Here is a 21,066-nt window from a genome sequence, read left to right as displayed (position 1 = left end):
GTACTGCAGTATGAGGTATTATCAGGATATTATTTTTATTATTGTTTATCATTACCTATGACCAAGACATTAGTACTTCAGTGTAAACACTGCAAAACATACATGTGATTTAACAGATGGGATATTGACAGATTTAAACAAACATTTTGATCTGTTGTCTATCCACAAGATCTAGAAATAAGGCATATGGTCAGCAGAATAGGAGAGTTTCAATAAACAGCCCGAGCGCTTTGCTTTCCTCCCACACACCTTAACTCTGCCAGTCATGCTGCTGGATTCCTCAAATCTCATATCTTGAGGAGGTCATACCTGAGGAAGGCTGTTAGCTGGCTGAAACATCATTCTTTTAGTTTTTTCGCTGTCCTGTGTACAAAGGAAACAAACAATGAATAGCTAAAGGGCTTAATCTTCTAACAAACCTTGACAGAGCTTTCTGCTAGGAAGATAACTGTGCAGCCTGAGAGGCCTCATTTGCTCCCGCTCGCACATTTATACACATCTGACACTTTATTCCACTCAAGGGACTGTGACATAACATGTAGAACTGATCACACATCCGTGATAGAAGCTTGACAGTTTCCCCAGACAGCCCTGCCAAAACTTCCCATCAGTAGCAGTAAACAGAGCTAGCAGGGAGGCCACTTGGCAACCAAGTGCTTTTGCTTTTGCAATCTTACAGCGTGGCGCCGTTTCCTTTTGGGCTGCACATACTCCTGCCCGTATGACGGCCAGTGGAAATCCTGGGATGCCACGGGGCTGCTCTGGCTCTCCAAGTCTTCAGAATCAGAGTCATCCTGCTGCACTGAAGGGAAATGCCTGTCTGGATAGATCTCTCTCAGTTTGTCCTCAAAGAACTCATCCAGGCATCGTCCAGCCTCAGCAACCTCGGAATCCGGCTGTGAGGGAATGAATAACTGTTCAGTGCTACCACACACAGAAATCATCTAGGATCAAATCCAAATAACTACCCCATCCCAACACCTCTGCTTGGCTTTGTCTGCTACATCTCCATTAGTCTCTGCACACTTCCTACAGCCCATTAGTCTCCCTGCATTTCCAGTGTAAGTAAAAACCATATGCTGCTGTTAAGGAGCACGTTTGTGCACCTCTAAGAAGTAGAGATGTGCAGTGAACTAGAAAGAACAGCAGTGATCACTGCTTAGGAATTTCTGTGCATTTTATTTTCCCTAGGTATTTTGCTGGCTGTGATTGGCTTCTTACAGCAAACACAGCAACATTCCATAGAGCTGTCTGTGAAGATGTCCCTCTTTAGATCCCTCTTTTTAGATCTCAAGTTCTTAGATACATATATAACTTCATACAAACTTCATACCTGTCATTAAAAAAGCTCTGATATAATTTCCAAAGAATAAAATTAATCAATACTTTTGTTTGTCCCAATCCTACATCTGACTTCCATGGAAGCAGTAATTGCACCAGTGTGACAGCCACTGAAAGAGCCAGCCCCTGCTTTGTGTCCCCCCCCACCCAAGCATTTTAGAAACATACATAATTGAACTTTGCGCAGTTCCAAAACATGAGACGCACGTCAGTCACAAGCTCCTCGGGTGCAGAGTAGTGGGACTTGTCCTTTTTTTGCAGCTTCCTTCGTATGGTGGACAAATCCATTGGCCTTTTGATGATCTGATAATAATGCCGAGCCTGCAATGAGAATAAAAGGCAGGTATGTGACATTTTTCATTAAAACATTTCCTCTCCAGTGACTTCTATGCAATTTTGGACAGAAGTCATTGCAGAGGAATCCTTGCATAAGGATAGAGAGCTCTAATCTTTTAGTGTCTACACTTGCACATTGCCTTCCTGGGTGCTTTTGGATTTGATTAAAACATACTTGTTTTCAAGATGATCCTAAAAATACCACACTTCAGCGACTACTGTGCTGCTTGCACTTTGTAAAGTTTATCCCCAGATAACCATAACCCTAATTTAACCATGATCAATAATATATGTAACATCGATAACTAGCTGACATTTTCCCCAAGCAATTACAAAAAGAATATGCTGTGATACTTTCAGCTGATAATGTGGGAAGTAGTCTGTCAAGAGTGACTCAAAATAGGACACTGTGCACTCTTGTAAAAGTTCAACAAAACTTTCTTCAATGGGCATCACCTACCAGGATATCTCAGTTCTTAAATCTTTCTGGGTCTAAACCGACCTGTTTGGTAATTTCCTCCCTAAGTTCATTGCAAATTTTATTAGGTGGAATGGGGTTTATATTATTAATTGAACTCCTCCTTCACATAAAACCTTTATTTTTCCCCTCTTCAACTTTTAGCACACGGTGCACTGCTGTTACAATAGTGTAAGTCTCCACCTTCCTTACAGCAGACAGTTAATATTGCAAATGTGGAGTAGATGGATGAAGCAGATATCCCTACATCTTCCCTGCATAGTCACATTTACCTTCTGTGTGCACAGCACAAGAAAAGAGGAGTTCAGGGTTTCTTCTAGAGCAGACCTCTCTTATGGCTATACAATATTCTCCGTGTACAAAGCAAGTCAACTCTTTTAATCACAGGAACCCCTCATACACCTTTGCCATTCTACCAGCTTCTTAAATTGGCACTCAGACATGGCCTGAGCACTGGCCAAATGTTCCCCTGCCTCTGGCCTGATGCCTTCAAGGCACTTGGAAGAGGAAACACCCACCCTTCCCTAGGAAGCAATACTGTTCAGAAAAAAGCCCTCATGAATATCTTTCAAGAAGACAAAGGAGAGGCTTGTGAGGCTCTCTGGATTCTCTCTGATCCCTGCACATGCAGTACTTACCAGGGGGCTGACAGGTTCATGGAATGGGAGGCTCATGCTGCTGCAGAACAGGGAGAGCACCAACTTTTCACACTTCTGTGGAAGACAAAATTGTAATAAATTGTAGTTCAAAACAAGGGAGTTTCATTCTTGCCCTTAGTTAATCAATCATACTTAAAAAAAGATAATTCTCAAATTAATCTATGATGCAAAATGGCACACTTCAGTCTAGTCAGGGGGACGTTTTGCCTCATAGCATTGTTACACCTTAGAAAGTAAGGATAGTCAAGAAATGCAAGAAAGGCAACATTCTCCTGGAAATTCTTGGGAATTAATGACTATCATTATTTACTTTGTGTGCTCCAGATCTATTCCTTGGCTCTCAACTGGGAGAACAGCAGCAACAATGTGGAAAGAGTTAAATGGGCAATTTTCCCATTGCTCACATTGGTTTCCATGAATGGATATAAGTTGGTAGTACTGCATGAAAACTATTCCCTTTAATCATCATTAACTTGTGAAACACTTATACTAGTGTTTGGCTTGTTTATTAGTGAAAAAATTGCACTATATAAGCATTATAAACCATATTTTCTCACAAAAATGGAATTCTTAATCAATTCAATTTCCAAATAGGACTTCACTATTTGAGAACCAAATCCCAATAACTTTTGCCCAGTTGTACAAATCCAGTAGAAAAAGGGCCAGCTCATCATCTGCGCTCAGTTGTGTGGACGCTTCCTCTCTGTCCAGTTATCGCAAACATACACATGACATCTATATTGAATTTGTGCTTTCCAAGTACTATGGACTTTAGGAAAAGGCCATTATTTAATGGAGATTTGGTAGAGAAAACTAGTAATAGGTGTGTCAAGTGATAAGCTTTCCTCTAGACTGAGTCAAAAGCTTAAATATCTTCAAGGGAACTAATGGGACATAAAAAGAAAACAGTTTGATGATTTCAATCCAACTCAAAAGTGTCCAAAAAGTGTCTTCATCACAAAAATGTCATTGCACTGACCCAAGTAGAAGTCTGAGAAGGTGCCAAGTTTTAAAGCAAAAAGATTCAGGGTCACAAACCAGGCAAAACTGACTCGTGAAAGCTCTGCTCTTGAGTGTGACTTCCTGTTCAATATAGAAAAGAATTTCCACATCTGCCTGCTTCTATAACATTTTTAGAATGTTATAGAAACATTTCCTGTTTCTATAACATTTTTAAATTGAAGAGCAATGTCTAGAAAGAAGACCAAATAATATACAAAATAATATATAACCAAACAACAACAATGTTTTTGTTATATTTACTACTGTGCGTAACATTTGAGTAGCAGCCAAGTGAAAACCATCTCATGAAAAAGCAAAGCCTCATGTTGAGGTCATACATCCTGCTCTAAACAGGGCACTATATAATGATTCCCACCTTCTGGTCACAGTCAGCCAGGCCACACTGTGCATTGCAGCTGTGGCTGTAGCGAGTGTTCTCACAGTCATACTCCACCTCTGGCTTCGCGGGGTTACGGCAAAGCGAGCACACCCATTCCCCCCTGCAAAACAGGAAACAAAAAAAATTTGTGGGGAATTTTCTCCATAACCTTGTCAAACAGCAAACCTCAGAAACCACTGAAAGCCTCATCCTTAACTAGCATTATGATAGCAGGCAACCTGAAGCCCATTGTACTAGATATTTTGCATTGCATCTGAATCTACTCAGAAGTATAATCATTTCAGATTCTATTCACAGCTCTTCTCCTGTCACAAAGGAAAAGAAAACGACAAAAATGTGTTTGAAATAATCTACCAGCAGTGTATGCAGCTGCACTGATTCAAGTTCTGCTTTGGAAAAAAAACAAAACACTAAGGAAAAACAGGCAGCAACTGTTCATAAGACAAACCCAGACCCTTTTGATAACTGAGATATTAATTATCAATTGATACAATAATTGACATATTTATCTAAGAAATCAACATTATCAGAAAAGGTGTGATGATAATACAGGTCCCCAAAACAAACAGACATAATCCTGCAAGGGCATGTGTGTCCATGCTAGTAGATGCATTTTCAGAAACCTCTTGAGGAATTTAGTGAAGGCAGTGATGCAACTTCTACAACATTAGGGTCTGAATAGCTACAGATGAAGATATATTCAAGAATTATGAACATATAACTTTAGTTAAGGGAATTCATTTACTTCATTAGAGTTTAACTTTGCCTTTAAAGTTTTTTCTAACAGGAAAACTTGGTTTTCACAGTGCTTTGAAACTAGAAGGTAATAACTCCACTACTAGAGAAAAGAATGAAACCCAAGAGAAGAAAAGTCCTGGTTTTTAAACAGAAAGAAGAAACCAGAATCTCCAAGTTAATACCTTACAACATATTTTTCTCAGTTGAGACAATGATTTGAGCTTGGCTCAAATTTAGTAGACTTTAGTTCCACTTAGTAATGATTTGTAACAAATTTAGAACTGCATACCACAGTAATGCACATTATTCAGTCTCACTTTTAAGGTTGGTATGTAGACATGTGTCTATTTCTAGTTCATTGCATACAATCCATCTGTGACAAGTTGCAAAAGATTGTTTCTTAGGCAAAGCAATGACTAAAATATTTCCACAAAAGCCCTGATAATCTTATATCTCCCATAAAATTTGCTAACAAACTGAATAAAACCTCACTGATTGCCCTTCCCTTGTGCTAGTCTCTGTTCTGCCAAGAAGATCTGGTGTCTACACTCCAGATGCTATGTGAGAGTTAGGTTTTTATTTTTCTCCAGTGAGTCACACGAACATTTTTTATTCTGGTCTGCCACCTCCTTGGCTGTACAGGCCAGTTAACTGCAGAAAGGACACAGTGACAGGACACAGTTCTTTTTCATAATTCATCTAGTTCCTTGCATGTAAGACAAAAAAGTATCAAAAAAGGCAAGGGAGAGATGCAGCCCTTGCATAAGCCTGAAACATCAATCCCTGAGGATATCTTCTGCCCCCAGGCAGTGAGCAGGAACAGCACAGTAGTGAAATGTCATCCATACTCACACTGGAAAGCTGAGCAGGGCTGGAACATGGCAGGAGAGATGGAAGACCTTGGGGCAGTGATCACAACACAACAGCTCTCCTCCATTAAGACACACAGCACAGAAATCCTCATTTTCAATTGGACTGACTTCCTGAGTAACTGGGGATTTTTTCATGCTGGAGATGCCATTGCTGAGCTTCTGATCAACAGATGGGGATTGTGTCTGTCCTGCAGCCTGGCAGATGAGAAATCTCCCATCCTCTGAGTTCTCCTCTTGGGACTTCTGTCCTTCAGCTGGATTATCTTTATTTATCTTGAAGGAAGAAAAATCTGGGATCACACAATCATCATTTTCACACACTAGCATAAAGCATCATTAGTTATCTGCAGATAGCCAGGTACTTCTGGTACTTAGAAGGCACAACTACCAAAAATTTTCCAACAAGTGCTTCTCTGCAGTGAACGCTACTGGGGTTCAGGAGGTCCACACTCTTGGCATTTGCCACTGGCTGGCCAGGTCATTTCCTCCACGTAGCACTGTGAGAGACCTGTGCAGATTCTACACAACAGGTGATAGAAATAGGATATTCTACAATCTAACCTGCAAATTTTATGGTAAACACTCAAGCTCCCCAAAAAACTCCAAACATAAAAAAAGTGTAGGTCTTTTTCCCCACCAGAAACTCCTGTTTCCTTCTGTGGAAAGAAGTTCACACCCAAGATTCCACTAAGCAATAGAATACAAAGCTTTTAAAAATCTATTGCACTGTGATTTCTGGGATTGGTTCCTAGCACTCAAATACATATTCAGGTCAGTTTTAAGCTACTTGTCCTGTATTTGTAACCCGACAGGTGAGCCAAGTTGTTCCTTAGCATATGAAAAGCTACAAACTTTCAGAAATGGAAGATGCAGGGAGCTCCACTTGAGCTTTGCAGGAGCAAGCTCAAAGCTGTACTGTCTTTATCACAACCCATCACAGAAGTACCCGAGAGTCAAACAAATCAGACTTTTTTACTGTACAATATCCCAGAAACCATGCCTGCAAACCAGTGGGATAAAGGGCAGAAGGCAGGTAAATCCTGAAGACAATCCCCTCACCTTTATGGACATGCTTGAGGAGCGTGTGCCACACTCGATGACCAGGAGGAAGTTGCCCTCCTGCCCGTTGTGCTGTGGCTGGAGCTTGAACACGGGCAGCTCCCCCATGTCCGAGGCAGAGATCTGCAGCCGCTCCAGCCGCACGTAGGGGATCCTCTGCTCCTTGGGGGCATCTCTGGGGTGAAAAGGACACGGGATTAAATTCATCCACATTCCACAATATTCTCCTCTATCCTCAGTTCCATGCACCATTCTTTATGCTCCTTTTCCTTTGTGACTCTGGTGGCCAAACACTGAAAATCTTGATACTTTTTTCACAAACCAGTTCTTTAAGAAATGTGAATGCAATCACTTTAAATTAATCATATGTGTAAATACATTACTAACTCCTGTGCTAAAGCTTTGCCCTGCTCTCTGTATTCTTAATTACCGCAATTAAAGTAATATTTTATACTTTTCAGTGCGGCTGTTTTCAACAGGAGCACAGCACATCATCAACTTTACCATATTATCACAGCAGTAGCTGAAAATCAAATTTTATAAAATTGTTGGGGTAAAGTTAATCCTGTTCCCATTATATCTTTTAGCTTTCATTGGGGCTTAACAATTTCTAATTGTTGAAGTGAGATAGCTTTGCAAGTGTTTATTCATTCTGGAAAATTACACAGAAATACATGAATTCACCACATCTTTTCCATTGCTGTTCTCAAGTTGGAGAGCACTTTACAACTTTCATAACTAATACCTATAAAGAATCTAGAAATCTTTTTAAGTTCTCCATCATCATTAAGTATGACAAATTTTCTAAATACATGCATAAAATTTCACAGCCAGTGCTTTTGTATAAAAAAAAGACTCTGCTACCTGACATTCTGATTGCTTTTCATATCCACTTCAAAATGTTCCTTTTCACAGTTATTGGAATCTGGAACAGAAGATAAGAAAATGAATAAAATATTTATAATATCACAGGCAGATTAGGGTAGAAAGTACTTCAATATTCATGTACTTCTGACTGGTGTTTAATATGATATCATAAGTGAAATATGGAATAATTTCATCTATATGTATAGAAAATGTGCATGCTATTTTCTGTTCTAGTGCAGAGCCTTTGTCTTTTTTACTTTTAACTACAGCTTCTGCTCCAAATATAAGGAGCGTATATGAAATATTTTGTAGAAATTATTTATTTCCCAGGGAATTACTTATGTACACAGCCATATTACACACATCCATATACAAGGAAACAACATAAGTAATCCTCTTTGCCATACAGCCTTCACTTGAGAAAAACAGACCCAATGAGGTCTGAACCCCCAGGGCTCAGGAAATCTTTTTTGTCTCCAGCTCCATGCAAAGAAGCTTCTGGATAATTCCAGTTACTTGAAAACAGGAAGTAAATTGTGTCTCCCATCTGCCACCACAGGACAAAAGTTACACTATAATTCCTTCCCAGTGTCTGGAACACAAACATGAACTCAAAACTATCTGCTATTTATTCAACTGTAGCTTTTTGTAGCTGTATCAGCATTTAGCTGTAGTTTTTACTGACATTAAACACAAGTAATAGCACAGTTCTGGGGAGATGGGATAGGATAGAGACAAATGCCTCAGTGGATGTCCTCAGAAATACAAATCAACTGAAAAATTTTGTCATCTTACCTTTTGTTAGAAATTAGTTTGACACAGCCAATACAAACAAGAAATAAACACAATATCATGGTTATCCTGAGATAAGAGAGGGCCAAAAAAGGTGATTTTTAAAAGAAAATCTAGCTCAGGTCAACAGTACCTGCCACAAGGAACAATAAAATGAAGACCAACAAGGAAAGGTGCATTTCCATCACACCTAAGGCATTATTCACTTGTGATTGTTGCTCAGGTGAAGGGTGGGCAGCCCTGTCATGGACAGAATTCCTAAAGGAGACTGCACACCGAGCTGAAGGAGCAGCTCTCGTTGCACACTCTCAAAGCAGAGGGTGTTCCAGTGGTGCTGGCTTCCTACATTAACCAACATTTCCATCAGCAACTGAGCCCATCAAAAAATAGTGCCTGTAAAATTTGTGGGAAACACCAAACTAGAAGGGTTGCACTGTGGAGAATGTTTTTAGTTAAAAATAGGCCTTAGGGCATCAGAGGAAAAATCTCCTAAATCAGTGGGACTGAATTGAGGTAACTGTGCTCACAAAGGGTCAGATTAATGTAATCCCAAAGGAAAACAATTGCCTAGGAAAATGTTCTTGCAAAGAATTAAGGGTTAAAGTGAGCTGTTCTCTACACAGTCAACCCCTAAGGCTGCTGCTGCAGAAGGGAGGAATGCCATGCTACAGGGTATCTCCAGCATCAAGGAATGTAAAACACAAGGAGCTGATACCCTGATTCTGCATGGCATCCCAGAGGCCTCAGCTGAGCACTGCATTTGGCTGTGGGCAGCACTCCTTAATTGCAGAGAACCCAAAATAGCACAGAGGAACGAGGTGGTTTTGAAAAAAATCAAACCCCTGACCCATGAGGAGAGGCTGAAACCATCAGATTTGTTTAGTCTAGGAAAGAGAAGAGGAGGGAGGGGTGTTTATGCAAGTCATAAGAAAGAAAAGTGGCTGTAAGAGGGAAAATTATCACAGCACAATTTTTACCACATCCTGTATACCTAGGATAAGAATAATTTTGTTTTAAATTAGGCTGAAATGTTTAGGTTTGCTATTAGAAAACGGAGACATTTACCAGAAGGAATGAGGCTTGGCAGCACAGCGCTGCTGAAGCCAGCAAGTCCTACCCAGAGCCACCAGCAGAGTTAGCATTGCCTCTGCAGCAGAATTCGTGTTTTATGGCACACTGGTGACTGTATCTCCTCACTGCATGCCCCTAAACACCGACAGGACAGGAATTGCTCACTCCTGATCCTTCCTGGTGGAAAGGGAGCAGCACTGAATTCAACACTCGAGGCTTTCCAGCCTCTTGCACAACAGGGCCTACATTTTATACCCAGCAAATCTGCAGCATCCTCTACTGACAGTGAGGTTCTGAATGCTGGGGCTGCCCCAGTGTGTGGTGTCACACAAGCCACCCCAGATACCACATCGCTGCTCCTCCCCAAGACACTTCAGCCTGCCTGAGGCACAGCTTTTTAGGGGTGCCCCTGATTCTTACAGCTCACACAAATGATTGTGCCATAATTGCCACTGTTTGGCATGGGACATTGAAGAGAAGACAAATACTTTTCCTTGGCTCACTGGGCTAGGCCTCCTTTGTACTAATTAGAATTCTCTGAATAAAAATACAGCACAGAGAGAGAAATATTAATTCATCTTCTATAGAGAAATGCAGCCAAATATTGGCATAAGTCATGGGATAACAGCTTGATCCTGCAATCCCTTGCTTGCATGAATAGTCCCATTGACTTTCAGAGTTTGCAGGAATGAGCCTTTAGAGTGTAGCACGATGTTGGCAATTTGCCCATGAAAAGAGTTAAGTAAAGCCTAATTCTCCATTAGGGCTGAAGAAATAGGCCTTGGCTGAAGGGAATGTTCCACAGTAGACAGAGCCAAGCAAAGGCACATGCTGAGCAACGTGTTAACAAAAATTTGGTATGCTACTGATGTGGAGGACTTAGCAGAAGGCACATTACATTTTGGAAGTAACGTGGGTTTTTTTAATTGAATTTGGACTCTTCAAACCAGCTCTTCAATAGTCATAACTGCAGGTCTCATTAACAGGAGTGCTTCTAAGAGAACTAATACTCCAGGTACTTCACATAGTCACACTCATTTCTGGTTCACAGATGAGAGATGTTACAAATTTAAAGCATATCGTTTCCATGTTTTTCCTCCACAAATGAGATCAAACATAGTTTTCCATTGGATTAAGTACTCTGATAATATTTGAAGCTTGCTGGAAAAGCACATTTACATGTAAGTATATTAATAAGCATACTGCTTTGCCATGCTAGCAATGAACAGTGCTAAGAAAAAAAAAAAAAAAACCACAAAACCTAAAGGAAATAATTAAAAGCCTGGTACCTTCTTTGCTTCTAGGTTGTCTCATTCTGGCATTCACAGGCAGGAAAGAAGTGTTGCTGAGCAGTTCAGAAGGAGAAGTGCAATGCTGAGACTTTTTGATTGAAAGATTAATAGGTTCTTCCATCACTTTTTGCATAGAAAGAGTTAATTCATTAACTACCTCTTGCCCAGCAGTAGCCAAGCTGTTTTCTAGAAGACAATCCACAGCACTGAAGTCTTCATTTTCTAGCTGCAGGGGGAGGGGGAGAAAGAAATGCAAAACTCAATTATGAGTTTTCCTTCTTTTCATGTTAAGAATATAATTTGTAATCAGTCTTCAAATACCAGATAAGGAAAACTGTAATTGAAACAGCATTTTGACTGGTTGACCAACAACAACGTGCTGTAAAGGGAAGTGGACTCCCCCTGAGCAGAGGAGTCTGAGGCATCCCTACCTTGCACTTGGTGCCTCCCTGGAGCGCATCACTGGGTGCAAGGGCAGCAGGAGCCCCAGGGCTGGGGTCACTGGGAGCCCTGCCCAGAGCCAGGCTGTAGCTGGGCAGGGGCTCTGCTGCAGTGTCACACTCACAGAGGGCGTTTGGGGACAGGCCAGGTGTCACAGCAGCTGCACCTTTCACCTCTGGGTCGGCAGAGCTGGGTAACCTCGTGGGAGATAATTCCATTTCTGCACTGCTTGGAAAGCCCACAAAGCTCAGAGATGCTGAACGCTGGGAAGAGCAAAAAGAAGAAAAAAATGCAATATATTAATCAGCTTTCCAGCAGCAAAATGCTGCTGTTCTTTCTATAATAGATGAGATGCTCAGTTTCAGCTTGACATAGTCAAACAGTTGTGTCACAAGGGCTGTAAGAATCTATTGTAATCCTATGCTGCTTCCAAAAGCTTTAGATTCTCCACCATTAAAACTGAAAACTGGAAAAGGAGACAACTGGGTTACTCTTCTGGTGCTTACAAAAAAAAAATGTCTTCTTTAGATCAATTCAAGGGATTCTGATTTTTAACTCCTACAATGATTGGGAAATCTATGTAGAACACTGTACCAAATTAATCCTTGACATAAACCCTATTATTTTGCATTAAATTTTCCCAGAAGAAATGAGATTCAAATCAGAAATTTTGTCATTTTATTAAAAGAACATAAAATCATTCAGAAAGAAGATTCAGAAGAAATAAGATCTAACTCTGACTTAAGTACACGAAGTTATTTCTCCTATTAATGATACTAAAAACTTTATGATAGTTAGTGAGTTGCTCTCATTAAAACCTAAAGCACTTCCTTCCCTTTAAGTAACACAGATTAAATGCAGAAATCTCCTACATGTACTAATGAGAAAACATGCCCAGTTTCCAAAGAAAGGGAATATTTACCAAAGTACCAACATGCATTTTTGACTGTCTCATGATTTGTCACTACCAAACCCACAGAGTCACTGTTACACAAACCAAAGCAAACCCACTCATCTAGGTGACTTCCCTAAGCTGCCTCACTCCCTGGAATGTGGGACTCTATTGAAAACAAGATTGTTCTAGCATCCATGTGAAGAAAAGAGAAGGAATTTTGGAAGTGTACAGATCTGTGTCACTTGAATACACAACTTTGCCTTGATTTCATCATAGCTCATTGGTGTTTTATCCTTTACATTAGACTGACTACATCCTTTTCATTTGACTGCAATACAGTAGGTAGCATTCATTTTAATATCAATCAGGACAATAGAAATGCGTCCAGCGCATCTGAATTAGAGTTTAAATTTACTGTTGTACTTATTTCTCCACTAGAGGCCTGTGACTCAGAAGTGAATCTGAGATAGAATCCACTTCCTAAATTTAATTAGTAGTTTTCTCAATATATACTCCATTTGGGATTTTGATACTTTTGTCCATCTTAACCCCACAGTGGCAAAGACTGCAGCCTAGCCTGAGCTGCCAGATGTGCCTGTGTAAATCCTTCCTCCTGCCAGCCTTGAATTCTTCTGCTTGCAATGCACAGCAACTCTGGGCCAGGACAACACTGCCCACGGACATAAATTCCCACCTAACCATGGATGGAATTTAATTTCCTCTTTATCAATTTGCAATAGATGCTATGATGGGAGCTTTGCCTGAAGAGTGACCACTTAATCTGATGAGACAAAATACACCTGCATTTGAGACAGAAAGAGGTGAGCTCTTGCACAGGACCAGGGGAGGTTTGTGCCATTCCAGCACACAGAGCTGCAGTGAGCCTGCTCTAAGCAGACCCTCCATGCAGAAGGCACCCCAAGGAGCACTGGGTTCCTGCAGCCAGGGAATTGGGCATCCTCCCCCTCTTGAGTCCAATGGACCCCCCTGAATCTAAGCTGTCTGACCTGGAACAACTTTTTGGAAGCAGCTGGCCACACATGTTCTTCCCACCTTACATTTGAGCTGCAAACGGGACCACAGCCAATAAGGAAATGCACCAGAGGAGGCCCAAACTTGCTATTTAGACTATCTGACAGAGCATTCCTAAAAATGCTGAGGTTTCAAACCAAAATTATCTCCACAGGTCAGCAAGGAATCCACTTTTCAACGCCACGCATCCTAAAGTCCATAAAGATCAAAAATGTTTCTTTGCCACCCCAATTTGCTTGTAACAGGTTTCTGCAATTGCAGTGACAAATGGGAGCTACAAAGTACGCATTTACCTTTTCATTGCATCACTCATTTTATCACAAGCCTGTTCCAGATGACAGAATTAACATGTGAATTGTTCCCATACCACTCACAAAAGACTAAAACAAACAAGCAGAATTCATGCTGGAGCTGAAGATGAACTGTAATCTGCCCTTGCCTTTTCCCCTTGCTTCAGAGTCTACTGTGAGCATTAATTAAGCCCCTGTGAGGTAGCTAAACATTTAGTCAGGTTCTCCAAAGCATGGAGCATCCACAATTTCCTGAGTCCATAGAAGTAGCCTACAGCTGTGCTTCATTGGGAATGGCCATGCTGAGGCATACAAATGGCAGGCACACCACCCAAATTTGCTCCCAAATTAACTGGAGCCCTTCCGGCCATTCAGCTCCTCCAATCACTACCCACACCTTCCTTGACTCATTTACAAGCACGTGCCATCATCTCATGTGGTGAGACCTGACCCTCTGTGTGCAGCTCAGGTGAAATGCTCCTCCTCCTAAGGCAATTTAGGATTTCTCCTGGCTCCAGTGACACAAGTTTACTTACTGAGAGTAGTCACTGGGATGACTCCTACTGAAGGTAAAAAAATGGAGACACACATGTAAGATTTTCAGGAAGGTGAAATTCAGTTGCATGGTGTGGCTATGTCCTTTTTACTCTTCTATCAAGCATCAGTTTCTTTAGAGATCTTTTTAGATTATATAAGCCAATGGAAAACCTTACTCTTGTTAAAAAGAATAATGAGGCCATCAAACTGCCATCTGTCTTTCCCTTGGGGCAAAAGTTAATTTTGTGGTTATTTTAATGATGAAGCAACATTATGATCTTTCAGTGCAAAATATTAAAACTCACAGTTAAGAACAGACACATTCCATCCTGATCCATGGAGCTGCTGTCAAGTGTGAAGTGAACAATGCACTGGGAACAAGGCTCATTAATAGACTATTAACTCACTCCCTAAAATAATCATTTCTTTTGCCATTAGCAAAAATTTCTCTTTTCCCTTGACAGTTCAGCTAGATTTTGCAAATGGGACGCCTTTAAAGGATTTATCTGTTTTATAAAAGCTCTATTGCTTTTACATTGCAACATTTGAACAACAACAAGCACTAATTATGCTCTTGGGCAGAGGATGGCTTCAGCTGTTGGTTAATTTTGAACTTTTTGACATTTTAATGTACAGCCTGGCACATTGAACTACATCTGTGTCACTATAAATGGAATTCTCATTGTCTCATAATTAATTTTGGTCTGATGATCCTTATAATATAATGGCAGCAGCATCACCACCCCAAAACGCCTTCTACCACAATTTTCTTAGCTATGGTAGTGAAAAGTAAGAAAAAAAGAACATGCAAAGTGCCTGCAGAGAATAAAAAATAAACACATGGTTCAGTTCAAATATTTCTTTGATCACTGTCGCATTCCAAAAAGGTCCAGCGTAAACATGCAGCACCAATACAGAAGAATTCTGAGAAGCAAATACTTACCTTGAAACAGTGGGATTAGGATTTGTTAGGATTGTTTTGGCAAAGCCTCGGGGCTGTTGACATTAAGTGTCACTGATAAAGGAAGCTAAAACTGGGAAGCGCCAATTCTCTTTGCTATGGGAGAGAAACACCACACTGCAAATGGATGCAGAGTAATGAACGGCTGCTATTAAGTGGAGCAATCCCCCTGGCAGCTCATTATGCTGGAAGGTTAAACAAATGTACTACTCCAATCCAGTTGCTTAACACAGCAGCACTGATAGCACGGGCTGCATATGCTTCCCATTCCCAGTTTCAGAACAGAATCCGAAGGATTTCTTTCCCGCTTTCACGAGACAGAAAGAATCCAAATCTTCCTTAGCAATTTGTCTGAATAAACTGGAGTGGGCTTAAAGCGGAAGGAGGAAGAGATTGCATGGAGCAAGCAGCATCATGTTTTATTTATCTTCTTTTTTTCAGGTCAAAGGAAAAGGGTTTTGTAAAATTAACATTCTGGGAAATGTACCTAATTGCATTAAGCATGAAGGCATTTGTGCCGTGAGCGGCTCAATTCTGTACAGTAAAAAACATACTCTGTTACTTAAGAAATTTATAGCACCCCAAACTCTAGGCTATTATTTCCTTCTAAAATTAATAGTAATTAAGGGGAAAAAAATAGCAGCAAGAAATCCATTTTGGTCCCAAGGTCAGATTTGAAGTTCTAGGGCTGGATATTAAATAATTATTACTTTCAGTGACTAAGTAATCACAACACGCTCTGTGCAATACTACCATGAAATAAAATCTGTACTCGGTTCTACAGCACCCTTCACACAAATTTCATGGGTTTTTCAAGGAAAAAAAAAGAGAAGTTCACCATGAACTGTCACGATATTAGTCTTTCATGAAATGCTGCCACAGCATATACCAGGAATAAAAGAGAAGCCTGTCAGAGTACTCTGAAGATGCACCCTGGATAGCATGGAATCTTTCCTAGGATTTCCCCATTTCAGGTACTTTATGGTGCTGGAGACAAACAGAGGTCTTGAACTAAGAAGCTGGAACTTTTTGTGAATCAAAAAGAAAACAACAAATATAATGCACTACACACCATTTCCAAGTGTTTACACTTTCTTTACTAATTTTGGTCTCAAAAATTATTTATCAAAACCACAAAATATGGGGAAAATAGTCAAACACACGAAAGACCAAAGTACAGAATGGCTTTCACCCAACTCTAGAGAGGCAAGCAGTCCCTTTTAAGCTTCAAAAACAAACTTTCAAGAGTAAATTCAATGTATACCTGCAAAATACAGATATTATGAATGGGGTGAATATAGAGTGATTATTCACTGGTTTTCCTAACACAAAAACCAGAAGGTATCAGGCAAGAGACTTGAGGTAAGCAAACCGATGATCTCATGAAGTGCAAAACTCAACTGGTGTAGAATGCTGAGGAGTATTCTACACTAGTATTAAAATGGACTCAAAATAGTGGTTTAGAGCTCTTTATAGACACCTTTCCACTGATTTCTTTCTAATTCACGGGCAAGGGGTCTTTAGAAGTCCTCTAAACCACAATTGTCTGGGTACAACCTTCAGGTTAGAAAATCCTTGAAGTGCTGGCTTCCAGAATCTGGGATAGTGGACCATCAGTTTATATTTGTCTGTTTCTGATGCCCTTCCCTGAGGATCTGCTGTTGACTGTATTTATACAGGATCAGGTGCAGCTGCTCAGTGATAACTCACTAAGGCAGTGCACAACATATTCAGAGATGCACTTTAAGCAAAAGATTAGCTAACAGAGGTAAGGGTCTTGCTCCAAAGTGGGGAGAAGGGGCTGCACTTTATGGAGTGTGAGGAGGAGAGATGTTCAGCTCTGCATCAACACCAATGGCTGTTGCAGTGGTGCCTGAGGCTCAAATTACAAATCTGTGCTCTAGATGTACAGTAATCATAACATTTCTTCACATGCTAGATGCAGCCTATAGACCTCTTGCTCATCACAGCCAGAAATGACAATTAGGTACATGCAAACAAAACAGACTGTATTCCTGTTATTACACCTGAAAACACAATTAGGCCCAAAATATCTTATTATTCTTACCTTTATTCCAGAATAGGTGACCTCTCTAGTCCTGTGCACAAATTAATAAGTTGATATCATACTATGTAAAAGCAGCAAGATCATATTGTTGCAGGAGGTTGGTAACCCTCTCCACAAAACTGTTAAAACTTTGAGTTCTAACAGTTAATTGAGCACCCATTCCTTCACACTGCAAATTAGCAATTCCACAGCTTGTGTAAAATCTGTTTGCTAGGGTTTGGCACAACTCCCTGGAAATGCAGTGCAGGTAACACAAAAGTTATTCAGAAATTTTTTCTCTGTCTTGCTGGCATTCTTACTGGAGAGGCTGGGTATTTGACAGGCATGGAGACAGAACAACTCACAATCCAAACCAGAGTTCCTGACTATGTGAGTGAAGTATTCTGACAGAGGAATATGAAGAGAAAACTATATCCATTTTCCACATCAACAGAAAGTGTGGCATTCTTAAGAAGGTGCTAATCAAGCCCAGAATTATGCAAAGTGCAGTACTTAACTTACATCAAACAATCAATGGGCTAAGTATAGAAACATTTATTCTGTACCAAAAAATTAATTCACAGAAAAAGAATAGTTAGAGGAATACAGAAAGACTGACAAAATATCACCATGAATATTCCAAAATGAGCAAAACAAATGAAAACTATCCTGAACTATTTAAATCATGAACTACTAAGAGCATCTTCTCTGTACTACTTTACAAATAAATATAATTCTGTATGCAGACAATTCATCTACTTATCAGTCAATAATATCAAATTTGTACCCTAAACACATTTCAAAATTAATGCAGAGGTTTAATAATTACATAATTAATAAACAGAGGTTTAATAATTACATGAGCAATCAAGTCTTGCCCACTCCAAAATAAAAGAAACCACTGAGCTAAAGAAAGCTTTTATTTCTGACCTCTTTTGTCAGATCTTTGCAACCACATCACTAAACAGTTAATCCAGGTGCACACAGCTTTCTCTTTAATGAAACAATCTCAGCAGACCAAGAATTCTGTACTCCACTAGGAATATGCCTGGCTGAAGGCTGCCAGAGTTCAGCAGAAATGCAACACAAGGCCAAGAAGTCCAACAGCAATTTTTCTCCAAAAGACAGAACAGTTCTTCCTCAGGCAGCAGGTGTATCCAGCCATTTTCTCCACCATATTTTTCAAGTATTTCAGACTTGTCACTTTCTCCATGTCTTCCAAGATGATCTTGAGAGAGATGAAATGTTCTGAGCATAGTCCATGTGAGAGCATATGGACAAACACTTATGCAGAAACTTTTGTCTGGAGATGAATGTGAAAACATTTAAACAGGTAGACCAGATGAGGACAAACAGACACAGTCTCTTGTTCTTAAACAGGAACCAATCTCCTATTTAAACTCAGATTTAATCCAATTGTATAGCAAAAGCACTCAGACATCTTTAAGGAGCATTCATGAAGGTATTTCAAGGGTTTACTTGCTGTGCTTTTTCCCTTCATCATTTCTAATGTGCCATTGCCAGAGCTGTCGGTATCTTCACCCACCCAGGTGTCTTCATCACAAACAGCTCATTAGAAGAGAGGAATACAAGCACAGATGGGGTTCTGTAGCTGTTGAACATTCTCCCTTCTTGAAGAGGTACCAGGCACCTCAAAAACCAGACACCCTTGTGCTTTCTGCACAAGAGGATACACTCCTCAGCACCGTTAGAAATAAAAACCTTTTTTCTTTTCCCTAAAAGTATCCTCCTTCTCAGCTTCTACAGCAACAAATCAGCCTTTTCTCCCTTATTACTCCCACTTTTCCCATCAGACTACACTAGTCTCTCTCTCTTTCATATCTGCTTCCATCTTCTTTCCTCTTTCTGATGTTCTTGCTTAAGCTGTTGGGAATAACTTTCCATTACAGGTCCATAAAACAGATTTCTTCGTGGCTTTCAAATCTGATTTGCACTCTACTTCCAGGCCCACATCTCTGCAACTCCCAAAGGGATCTCCAGCAATTCTCTGGATGGGTATTGCATCATAAACATGTTGCATCAACAAAGTCACATACAAAAGAAGGAAAAATAACTTGCTGCTTGAGGATAGAAAGGAAAAACAAGTACTTCCACAATATTCCACAGGCAAATTCCAAGGAAAAAAAAACTATGAAAATCTTCTACACGGTACACAAAATGAATCATGCGCTGAAGTAATAAACAGATTTGAAAAACCAGAATATGACATGTTGCTTGGAGTGTTTTAAAGAAGCTGTACAGAGAAGTAAAAGGCAGATTCTCTGCTTCAAAAGCACAGGTGATATCCAGAGCCAGCAATGGTCTACTGATAACTATTGGCCTTCCTGGCTGTGTTCAGGCTGCTTCTTCAATGGTCAGAGCCTCACAGTAGGTGGGAAGACCAAAGCCTGGCTCTATTGGATAATAAAATATTCTAGATATAGAGAAATTGTGATTTTTCTGCTTAGACATGAGGAATGATAAGAAGTATAACAGATTTTCAGGCACCCCACCTCCAGCAGTAATAAGTGGTGCTGTTCCTGAGGCAACTATTTTGAAGATTGCTTCTCAGGCCTGATTTCATCAGCACCTCTGACTCCTGCTTTATTTATTTTTTTCAAATTAACTGCTTCTAGTACAGTAGTTAGTGACTTCTAATAATTAAATCCCTAGACATAGAAGCTAGACAGAATTCAGGCAGTGAAGAAATAGAGCATCTATTTATTTGCCAGTTCATGCCTAACAATCATGCCAGCCAAACCTAAACACCATCAGCCTCTAAAAGAGCTGCTCATCCTGGCACCTTCCAGGGACATGCACACAAGGTTAGGCTATGACTGTCTTCCAAAACTTACAAGCCATTTGACTTCTACTGCATTTTAATTTTTCCCACCTGATTGCAAACTCCAATGCCACATTCAATATTATCAAATCATGTTTTCTCTTTAATTTTTTCTTTTTTAAGAAGTTCTTTATACCTTTCTCACAGGATGGAAAGTTGATTGCTGTAGCGTGCTCTCAGGGGAGTGGCTCCTGCCACTGGCTTCTTCTTCTAAGGGTTGTGACAGGGAGGGACTGTCACTTTTGTCAAGAGGAATGACAGGCTTCTGGGCATCAGCTTCTGTGGAGCTCTCACAGACCTACAAATCAAAAATGAGGATTTGTCTTTTCAACATCTCAGGAAGTTAAACAGTAACAAATGTGCATCAACTCACAGCATACACATGATGACAAGCCCAAAAAGACTAAAACAACAGAGATGTTCAAGGCAACCTTAAGCAGGGAGATAAATGGAGAAAGTTTTCTCTCAAATATTTATGAATTCTTAAAGAAAAAAAGACTCAAACCTGCTGAAACGTACAGCTACACCAAAAGGCTGCAGTCTGCCCTTGCAGGTAATCTACTTTGAGAACTATCCAAGGCAGCAGCTCCATAGAATTTACACAACGGCAAGTCTGAGCCACCTTTCCACCATTTTAAATTAATTTCCAAGTCACTTTATTCTGCAGCTGATTTGTCTTGTAACTTGGATGCTCACCCCCAAGGACTGTCCCTCTTTCAAAAGCAGGCTCCTCGCTAACAGAGGAAAAGGGAAGACATTGGCCTTGCTAAAAAACTGTAGCACAACAGCATGCCTGGCTAATGATGATAATCTTAAATGACATGATGCAGAAAAAGAGAATGGGAAATAACCCTCAGACCAAGAAACTGTCTTCACTCTCTTCAATAATAATTCAGAATCTAATGCTTTTTAAGGACTCGGGGCTTAATGTTGCCAGTAAAAAAGGGAGTTGAAATCCAGAGTACAACTACTGCAGTCCTCCAGTTACCTATTTATAAAGAAGGAGTGATGGTGATTTTATTCTCCCACATTACTGCTCACCTTGCCTTTTGAGAGATTTAGATCTTTGGGATCCAGGGTGGTTATGCAGAAAAAAAATTTGAAAAAAAATAAA

The 21,066-nt window shown here is 40.2% G+C and overlaps 1 protein-coding gene across 1 annotated transcript in view; it reads right to left on the bottom strand.

Annotated features, from left to right (window-relative positions):
- Positions 1–303: 303 nt before the first annotated feature.
- The window catches only part of TRIM66 (tripartite motif containing 66), a 44,731-nt gene continuing 23,968 nt past the window's right edge, over positions 304–21,066 (bottom strand). The window contains exons 10-20 of the mRNA XM_054276019.1: positions 20,089–20,250; positions 11,339–11,611; positions 10,905–11,133; positions 7,750–7,810; positions 6,886–7,060; positions 5,807–6,099; positions 4,193–4,316; positions 2,794–2,868; positions 1,510–1,662; positions 678–896; positions 304–363 (exon numbers count right to left, since the gene is read on the bottom strand). Coding sequence (XP_054131994.1) covers positions 304–363; positions 678–896; positions 1,510–1,662; positions 2,794–2,868; positions 4,193–4,316; positions 5,807–6,099; positions 6,886–7,060; positions 7,750–7,810; positions 10,905–11,133; positions 11,339–11,611; positions 20,089–20,250 — 1,824 coding nt within the window. The remainder of the gene's footprint in view (positions 364–677; positions 897–1,509; positions 1,663–2,793; positions 2,869–4,192; positions 4,317–5,806; positions 6,100–6,885; positions 7,061–7,749; positions 7,811–10,904; positions 11,134–11,338; positions 11,612–20,088; positions 20,251–21,066) is intronic.

This window comes from Melozone crissalis, unplaced genomic scaffold, assembly GCF_028551555.1.
Source record: "Melozone crissalis strain CALT ecotype California unplaced genomic scaffold, PUWL_Pcris_2 ptg000018l_1, whole genome shotgun sequence".
NCBI lineage: Eukaryota > Metazoa > Chordata > Aves > Passeriformes > Passerellidae > Melozone > Melozone crissalis.
This window is presented reverse-complemented; position numbering and strand designations above follow the sequence as displayed.